Here is a 9,889-nt window from a genome sequence, read left to right as displayed (position 1 = left end):
TACAATCTAGAAAGCTACCTCAAGACCAGCACCCGGCAAGGCTCAGTGCCCTAGGCCTCCCCAGCCCTCAAACACCCTTCAGTCGAGGTTGAGCATTCAGCAAGAACCACTTCACCCACTTTTCCAGTTGAGCTTTATTCCTGCATAAACGGTCTGGTTCCAAGAGCAAGCTGATCTCTCACAGTACTCTTGTCCCAGCTAACAGTTCCACTACCTTTCAACCCGAAAACGAAGCCATCCAGCTACTGCGCAGCAGTGGGGTTGGCACAAGCTGCTGCTTTTTAAGGAAACGAGAGCTTGCGCCTGGCACCAGGCCAGGAATGGTGGTGATGACTTGGCCAGCTGCCTCTCCCCCCTGACAGGAAGGGCAGCAATCAATCGTGATGAAGGCTTTCTACAATCAGGCCTCGGCTGATAGTGGGAAGGCTGGGCACAGTCCTGTCCCTTCCTTTCTGGCCCTGCCCTGCTCACTGTTGTCACTGTCCCAAATAGCAGTGGCAGGATGCTGATGTGAAGCCAGAAGCTGGCAGCAAGACCTGCAGAGAACCCTGAACCCTGCTGCAACGCCCTTGCCTGGCCCCCATCCCACCTGCTGGAAACGCCAAGCAGAAGAGTTCTGCTGAGCCTCAGCTGCTCAGAAACCAGGCACGGGCCTGAGCAGAGCCCAGCCCACACTGTTCACTACTAGGGTGCACTCGAAGCACCTCAACACCCCATGAGGTAGGTAGGTTCTACCACTCTCCCCACTTTACAAAGGAAAATAGACTTGGGGAAGCCAGAGGCTTGCCTCACGGCTCAACGCTAACTGGCCACGATGATGCTGCTGTCAGAGGACTGTGCGCCCTGAGGCCTTGTCTACCAGTGCCAGAGTTATCCCTTACCAGTGCTTCTCAACCTTCCTAATGCAGCCACCTTTAATACTTCATGCTGTGGTGACCCCAACCACAAAATTATTCTTGTTGCTACTTCATAACTGTAATTTTGCTACTGTTATGAACTGTAATGTTAAATATCTATGTTTTCTGAGGACCTTAGGTGACTCCTCTGAAAAGGTCATGTGACCCACAGGTTGAGAACCAGTGCCTTAGGCCCCAGGACATCCAAGAATGCAAGAGTTGGGGAGTGGGAAGGAGGTGTCTTCTTTAAAAGCCTTTAAGTTCACTCTTGAAGTTACTCTGATCCTGAAACTGTGGAAGAGAGACGGCCACAGCAACTGAGCTTCACCTGACAGAGTGGGAGAGGGAGCTCCAGGACAGTGATGAACACCCACCACTCTCAGGGACAGAGTGGCACAGCACAGTGACTCTACAAGACTTGGCTGTAGGGAGCCAAGACTTGGGCAGTCCTGTGGCACTTTCTCTGTACCTGCTGGGTCCCAGACAAGGCCTGCCTACTATCATTAGCAGAACCCCAGGAACAGAGGAGAAGCACCACTCAGGTACAGGACGCAGTGCTGTGAGCCAGCACTTGGACAGGTGTGTACTCTGACCCTGTCCCACAGGCTACCTTCTACCCTGCTGACTAGGGAGGTCCACCCTGGCTCCCTGCCCTCATCTCCTGCTCCTCTTGGGCCTCCCTGGTCTCTCCACTGGCACTCTGGGCCAGGTCATCAGGCCAGTACTGGTCCTCCATGTATTGCTCCACGTCTGTGCTGCTGTCAGGTCCCATGTCCTCAGGATGGGCCTTGGCATTGCTGGCCTCCTGCTGTTCCCACTGCACTTCCACCAGCTTGTAGAGCTCCATGGCGGTCATGGCATCTTCCACAGATGAGTGGCCCTGGTGACCTACCTGTGCACAGGAGCCAAAAAAAAAAAAAAAAGAAAAAAGAAAAGAAAAGTCACTATGTGGTGAAATGGGTCTGACCGTCACCCCAGAACTAAAGATAGCCTCCAAGGGTCCAGAGCATATATCCCCAAGTGGAGGCTGCTATGATTTAGATAAGAAATATACCCCAAAAGCCTATGTGCTGTGGGCTTGCTCCCCAGCTGACAGTGCCATTTTGGAAGGTACTAGAAACTGAGGTGGGACTCACGCACAGAAACAGACTGACAGAGGCCGGTCCTTGGGAGCACTGTCTCTGATCTTTTGTCTGCTTCACATTCACTATGGGGCACATAGCTCCCCATGCTCCTACCACCATGATGTTCTGCACATGGACCCTGTAAAACCATGAACTGCTGCACGTGGTGGCACACGCCCTATAATCCCAGCACTCCGGGGGCAGAGGCAGGCAGATCTCTGTGAGTTCAAGGCCAGCCTGTGTACAAAGTGAGTCCAGGACAGCTAGGACTACATAGGAAAACCATGTCTCGAAAAAACAAACAAGCAACAATAAAACTATGAACCAAAATAATCCTCCCTTTATGTTGGGGCTGGCGAAAACGCACAGTGGTTAAGAGTTCTGACTTGCTCTCCCCCAGGACCTGGGCTACATGGCAGCTCAAAACCATCTCTAACTCCAGTCCCAGAGGAGACGCCCTCTTCTGGCCCCCAAGAGCACATCATGCATGCAATGCACAGACATACATGCAGGCCAAACACCCACACACATTAAAAAAATGTCTTTCCTGAAGCCGTGTGTGTGTGTGTGTGTGTGTGTGTGTGTGTGTGTGTGCGCGCACACACACACACACGCATGCGCTGCACTCCTATAATCGCAGCACTCAGGAGGCAGAGGCAGGAAGATCCTTTGAGTTTGAAGCCAGCCTGGTCTACAGAGTAAGTGAGGACAGACTGGGCTACACAGAGAACCCCTGTCCCAAAAAAGCAAAACAAACAAACAAACAAACAAACAGAAAACCCAAAACTCCTGCTTCAGAAGTTAGAAGATGGCTATGAGAGTCACAGGCCCCCTGCTCTGAGCCTCGAGCTGTTGGGTCAGAACACATCCTCTGGGGACACAGGATATAGCCAGGAGTTAGGGAGGCAAAGATCTAAAGAGATGAGCCTAGAAGAATTTGACTATTGTCAAGGAACGGAAGTCAGAGGAGCCTGCCTCCCTCCCAGGACATTCCACACCACATACCTGGATCTTCTTGTGCAGCAGGTGCAGGGCCAGGTCCCTAAGAGAGACCCGAGCTCGGGTGAGGGAGCAGGGCTGGCTGAGCAGGTTCGGCACATAAGTAGTATCCCGGGTCTGGCTCCGAGGGTGGATGTACTTGAGGGCTTGGAAGTCGTTGTGCAGTGCATGCCCCACCACCACTTTGCCCTTCAACAGCTTAAGGATCTGTGAACGGAGAGAGGAGGCAGGAGGGCCCCACTGTCAGGGGTTGATGTCTGAGCCCCAGTCGACCATGATGCTCCTCCAAGTTTGAACTCATCTTAGTATCTGCACCATGCCAGGAGACAACTGAGGGTCAAAGGAAGGCCCGGATGCAAGCCATGTCTTCAAATTAAGAGATCCAAGCAGCTTTGCAGGGGGGCACAGGCGCTTCTTGGCTGCAAGACCTTCTCACCTCCCAGTGCCACGCAGCCTTCCTTGGAGAACCCCTCCCCCCATGACCCTCATCTCTCTAGGAGCCCTGGTGCACTTTCAAGCCATCCACACTTTCTAAGTATGCACTTAGCTTTTATAAACTTCACACTTGGCTCTTGGGACCCCCAGGCTCCCCTCCTGCACAGTAAGCTCCATTTCACTTGACCAGTGATGCTCACCCAGAGCACACAGCATTCACGGATTTGCTTTTGTTTGTTGGGTTGGTTCTTTTGAGGCAGTCTAGGCGAGAACTTCCATCAATCCCCCTACTTCAGCGTCCCAGCCAACTTATTTTCTGATCAAGTAAAGACTTGCTGAATGAGACCAACAGAACACAGACCCGTGCGTGCCTGGTGCTGGGAGACAGTTAAGTAGAAGCCGTGTGAGTACTAAAGGGCACAGTTCCTGCTCCTGTGTGCACTGACTCCTCCTTCCTAGCCTAGAAACCTGCTCTGCCGCTGTTTGGGCACATCCTGCTCCTCCCTGCCCAGCACCTTTCTCATGCTCAGGGAAACAGGGCTAAAGGCCTCAGTAACTCCTGATCATCAGCTGGTGGCCTTCCACAGCCTACCTCTACTACATAGAACCCAGTTTTTGCGGCATGAATAAGCTGCATGTAGACCTTTGATGGGGATCACCTCAGTCTCATACCCTACTTCCTGTCAAGAGGGGAAGAGATCGGCCGGGCATAGTGGCCTGCGTGCCTTTAATCCCAGCACTTGAGAGACAGAGGCAGGCAGATCGCTGTGAGTTTTAGGCCAGCCTGGTCTACAAAGCAAGTCCAGGACAGCCAAGTTTACATAGAGAAACCCTGTCTCAAAAAACAAAACAAAACAAACAAACAAAATTAATCCCAGCAGTCCGAGACAGGGGCAGGTGGATTGTTGTGAGTTTGAGGCCAGCCTGGTCTATAAAGCAAATCCAGTATAGCCAAAGCTAACACAGAGAAACCCTGTCTTGAAAAACAAAACAAAGAAACAAAAGAAAAAAAAAAAAAAGAAGAAAGAAAAGGGGGGGGGCGGAAGAGATCACACCTCTCCCACACTAGCTCAAGTGAGCAGAAAGGTGAGCCTGCTCCAGGGACCACCACCAACCAACCAGACACGGATGGGAGGGATCAGAGTTGGAGGGCTCAGCACAGATTTCCCTTCCTACTGCTTCTATTCGTGATCAGGTCTTCCCAAAGCCATGCTTAAGGGATCACACCAGGTGTCTAGGTTAGGGTTTCTATAGCTGTGATAAAACACCACGACTATAAACAGACTGGGGAGGAGAGGGTTTATTTCATCTTTCAGTTCCACCTCACAGTCTATCACTGAATGAATTAAGGGAAGGAAAATCAAACGGGGCAGGAAGCTGGAGGCAGGAGCTGATGCAGAGGCCATGGAGAGGTGCTGCTTACGGGCTTACTCAGCTTGCTTTCTTACAGCACCCAGGACAAGCCCAGCGTTATTAGCATTAGGCCCTCCCACATCAATCATCAATCAAGAAAATTCACCTCAGCCTTGCCAACAGGCTCACCTAGTAGGGGCACTGTCTCAAGTTCAGTTCCTCCTTCCTTAATGACTTTGGCTTATGTCAAGGTGATAAACTTAACCAGCACACAGTAACAAGTCACAAGATGAGGTTTATCCATTTCCCAGACCTTCCTGATCCCAGGAACCCAGAAACATTGAAAAGGAGTTCTGTTCTAGCTAGGCAGTGGTGGTGCACGCCTTTAATCCCAGCACTCAGGAGGCAGAGGCAGGCGGATCTCTGAGTTTGAAGCCAGCCTGGTCTACAGAGTGAGTTCCAGGTTACCCAAGGCTACACAGAGAAACCCTGTCTCAAAAATCCAAAAGACTAGTTCTGTTCTAATGCTTGTTTTGGCAAAGTGAAATTGTTCCGCTGTAACTGTGACAGGGTACAACTTCAGGATGTGAGTTTCATACTTGCTTCTGTGTTTTACACCTGAAGAAACATCACGTGAACGCAGAAAGCTGCTGACAGCTGAACCTGAACAAGAGTACACGACGCTACACATCGCAAACATCTGCCAGCACATTTTTGTTTGCCTGGGCGCTGAGCCACCGGCCTAATAGAGTGTCAGACTCAGAAATGCCACCCCAGTTCACACGGGCCCCAGCTCTGCGAAGGGCATCCTCCTGCCGTTGTTTCCCAGTCACGGGCCTGACTACCAGCGTCCCTTGCATTTCCTAACCATAGGCAAAACTGTAACGCCATTTTCCATTAGGTCTCTGTTTCTGTGGCAGCACCATGCTTTCCGAGTGCTGTGCCTGAACACCATTTCCTTATAAAAGCCCGTGACAAAGGGCAGATGTAGAGGGCCGGAAGGAGTCAGTGTACAGACGAGCAAAGGGCAGAGTCCTGAAAATAGGGACTGCAACCCTTGATGTGAGTAAGAGCTTCCCCTTTTCAGTACCAGGTTCTGTTGATTTCACCCAGCGGGGTGATTAACTAACTTTGTGGTTCATATATGGGGCAAGCCTGCTTAGCCTTGACTTTTAGACAACTGAGTCAGAGCCCTAGAGATCTACAGGAACAGAGTCTTCATGGAAGACCCTGGGGCAACAATCCTAGTCCATTTATGAGGTTTTAACCGCATCCTTTGGTCAAATAAAGGCCTTTGCATTTATTTGCATATATTCCTAATATATCCGTAGGATCCCAACTACTAATCATTTTTCCAAGCACTAAAAAACCACACAGAGACAGGCTAAAGCAACAACAGCCGTTGACTCTAACCGCAGGACTGCAGGCAAATTTACAGACTGCAAACATTTTATAAATTGTTATGCTCTCACCTTTCACATAACCTTTCTTTCTTTTAAAGATTTATCCATTATTTTGTACACAGTGCAGTGCTCTGCCTGCATGTACACCTGCAAGCCAGAAGAGGGCATCAGATCACACTATAGATGGTTGTGAGCCACCACGTAGTTGCTGAGAATTGAACTCAGGACCTCTGGAAGAGCAGTCGGAGCTCTTAACCGCTGATCCATCTGTCCAGGCCTCTCCGAGCAGCCCCGCATGCAGCAGCCTGGCAACCGTTCAGAGTGGCAGCACCTGGGTTTATATTAACCCATTCTCTGGAAAAGGAACTGCATATTTGGGGAAGTGAAGTGGCCTCTCATGGCCCCCTCACCCTCCAGTGACAAAGTGGCAGCTCAAACCAGTGCTTCTCTCCCCAACCTGTCACTCACACCAAAGAGGACCCCAGAGTCCTCACCTCCTTCTGGGCCACCTGAAAGGGGATAGCCTTGTGCATGTGCTGGCGGGTGATGCCACTCCAGCGGGTGCGATAGTCCACGATGGGCATTTCAGGCCGGACGTACTTGTCGTAGAGAACTTCACCAGCGTAACTCACCACAGAGCAGCGGGCCAGCTCGCTCACCCGCCCTCGGGGGCCTGTGCCCACCATCTCACAGTCAATGGCCACATACTTGCTGGGCCCAGGCCTTGGGACTTCTCTGGGGACGGGCCTTTTGCTGCGCGGGCCTCTGCCGCTGGACCTGGCCTTCGGACGCTGTCTCTTGCTGCCTGAAGCCTCTGTGCCTCCTGGTGTTTGTGATGTGGGCATCAGAGGGCAGGGCCCTGGCCCTGGTGTCATGCTCAACAGCTCCTGCTCCTGCAGCAAGGCCTTCCGGACCATGAACCGCTGGTGCTGCCGGCTTCTCCTCTTGTGTCTTCTCCGAACCACATCCGTGGTGTTCAGGCTGCTGAGGGATGGACACTGAGTAGACTCAGGCGCTTCCCCTAGCACCATGCCTGGCTCACAGCCCTGGATGCTATCTTCCGATGGGGCCGGTGCGCTAGAGAGAGAGCACATAGGGAGAGGACAGACTCAAGGTAGTGTTCAAAAAGAGGACAGGGCATCATCACTCGAGGACTTTAGAGGACATCACAGCCATGTTAGACTAGAAGCCTAGGCAGTAGTAGTACCACAGGGGCAACAGCAGAGGGAAGCAAAGAGGGAACAGTCCTGCGTTTGCTGATGCCAGCATCTGCACGAGGGCTAATAGCCCACTTAGCCAGGGGGAGGCTCGGTGACCCATGCTGACTCACCCTCTCTCAGCTTGCTCATCCCGTCTCCAAAGAGTACCGCCTCTTTCAGAAAGAGGTTGTCAGCAACTTCCTCACATTACAAACCACATCTCAGAACTGACAAGCTCGGAATCTCAATTTGCCTTAACCCAGCAATGAGAGAAAACCTTGGCCTAGAAGAGCAGTGCCGGCCCTGCTGAGCACTAACTTTGGGGGGGGGGGGTAGGACAACGATTGACCTTCCTGTCCCTGCTGGCAAGGTTTGAAAGAAGCTAAAATTAGGTTCCCTTCAGAAAAGGTCTCTGTGGCCTTGTATTTTTATTTATTTGGGGGGGGGGAGGTTTCCGAGAACGGGTTTCTCTGTGTAGGCTTGGCTTTCCTGGACTCGCTTTGTAGACCAAGACAGCCTTGAACTCAGAGATCCTCCTGCCTCTGCCTCTGCCTCCCCAGTAGTGGGATTTTTAAAGGCCTGTGCCACCCTCACCCCCAATCCACTGCCAGCCTTGTATTTGAAGAGATAAAAGCAGGCATTTCCTATAGTCCCTGGCCTTGTGGACGTGTCAGAAACAACACTTCCACTGAACGGAGCTCAATTTAGCTGAAGAGAAATATTCAGAGGATGTAGTCCTTTCACAAGGCCACGTACAGATTTTTATTCTTTTAACTCTGGTCAGTACGGTAGGCACTCGGCCTTCAGATGAGGATCCCTGGCCCAATAGGACTTCAGATGGAAGGGCCCCCCACTCAAGAAACCGCAATGCCAGAATCGTCAGTGGCCTAAGGGCCACGTGCCCGCTGGCAGGACAGGTCTCAGTTAGTGGGCCAGCCTAGACCCTGTGCTAGCACGAAATAACCCGATGACACCAGGAAGTCACTGTCCCTTAACCCTTAGCCGCTGGTAAAAGGGAAAAAGGTAAAAGGGAAAGTTTGGGGACAGGCCCGGAAACCACTCCTTCAAGTCAGGATTATGACAATCACCCCAGCTTCAAAAAGCCTGGCGCGATTAGGTTCCCTATGCTACCCACAAGCTTACCAAATCAAGGAAAACAAAAATAAAAAGTACGAGTAGAGTCCGGCGACCCTCTCGGGTAGTGGCGTCCAGATGACGCCAACAACCTCAGGCCCATCAGCCCGGAGTCGGACCCGGACCGCATGAGGTCGCGCCCCAGCCTGGCTGCACAAACCTCACGCCGAGAGCCGCGGACAGTTGGCGACAGGAACCCGTCGCCTAGGACTCCCCGCGACCGTCCCCAGCTCACCTGAAGCGCCCGGCCCGGCTTTCCCGGCCTACACGTGGAATCCCTGCCGGTCGTAGCAGCTGCTTGCCTAGACAAGCCCGGCTTCGGCTGCCTGTCTATTGGTTCGCTGGGGCATAACGCCCTCCTAAGGTCTCTTCTGATTGGTTGATTCTGATCTGCCTTGAGTAGGCGTGCCAGCAAGAAGGGGAGGGGCGCCCGCGGGAGGGCGTGGCTTTGGCGAGAGACGGAGGTGTTAGAGGTTAAATTAGAAACTGAATGGAATGTGCGCTCTTCTGGGCGCCCCCCTCCCCCCCCCCCCCCGCCCCCTCGCCGCCACCACCACCACTACCACCCCCACCACCACTACCACCCCCACCAGGAGCCAGTACAGACATTTGGTTTCTAACCAGAAGTTTAGTGAACTTCAACCTTCGTAGACCAGTAATGCTACAGTGAGCACACCCACACTTGCCTAGGGAAGACAGCAGGTCCTTCCGCCTCGGGCTGGTGAAATAATACAGCATACAATAAACTTGAAAAAAAAAAATCAGGTTTGCTTCTTCTGCACTGATTTTTCAATATTTATTTGATTAGATTTTTTATTTTTAGACAAGATCTCATGTAGCCCAGACTGGGTTTTTTTTGGGGGGGGGGGTGGGGGCAGGATTTTATGTAGCCCAGACCGTCTTCTCATTTTCTTTCTTTCTTTCTTTCTTTCTTTTCTTGTCTTATGTCATGTTAATGTAATGTCCTCACATTTTCTGTATAGCTGAGAATGAATTTGAACTCTGACCGTCTTGCCTCTGACATCCAAGTACTGGAATAACAACGTTATGCCAGCACATCGAGCTTAATTTTTTGTTTTGTTTTGATTTTTGTGTGTGTGTGGCACATCACTCATATACTCCTTCCCTTGTAAAAAGTTTTTAAAAAAAGGGAGGGTGGGAGAATTGACTGGGGAGGTAAAAACTGCTTGCTGTGTAAGCTGGACAGCCTGAATTTGATCCCTGAACCTCCTTAGAAAGCCAGATGCAGTGCAGGGCGTGGTGGTGGGGCACACCTTAAGCCTAGCACTCCGGATAGCAGAGGCAAACAGGTCTCTGAGTTCAAGACCAGCTTGGTCTACAGAGCC

General features: G+C 51.7%; 1 protein-coding gene across 3 annotated transcripts; it reads right to left on the bottom strand.

The window, feature by feature from the left end:
* Positions 1-119: 119 nt before the first annotated feature.
* On the bottom strand, positions 120-8,899 carry AEN (apoptosis enhancing nuclease). Of its 3 annotated transcripts, none has more exons than XM_084773610.1 (4): positions 8,704-8,899; positions 6,705-7,287; positions 3,026-3,226; positions 120-1,788 (listed from the first exon to the last, which is right to left on the bottom strand). In XM_084773610.1, the coding sequence occupies exons 2-4, from the start codon at positions 7,239-7,241 to the stop codon at positions 1,522-1,524; spliced, it is 1,005 nt and encodes a 334-aa protein (XP_084629736.1). In that variant the 5' UTR covers positions 7,242-7,287; positions 8,704-8,899; the 3' UTR covers positions 120-1,521. The 3 variants fall into 3 exon arrangements, with proteins under 3 accessions (XP_084629736.1, XP_084629735.1, XP_084629734.1); XM_084773609.1 differs by lacking the exon at positions 8,704-8,899 and adding an exon at positions 8,553-8,642; XM_084773608.1 differs by lacking the exon at positions 8,704-8,899 and having other exon boundaries at positions 6,705-7,507.
* Positions 8,900-9,889: the final 990 nt, after the last annotated feature.

The sequence above is a fragment of the Acomys minous genome (assembly GCF_964271855.1).
Source record: "Acomys minous genome assembly, chromosome: 2".
Classification (NCBI taxonomy): domain Eukaryota; kingdom Metazoa; phylum Chordata; class Mammalia; order Rodentia; family Muridae; genus Acomys; species Acomys minous.
This window is presented reverse-complemented; position numbering and strand designations above follow the sequence as displayed.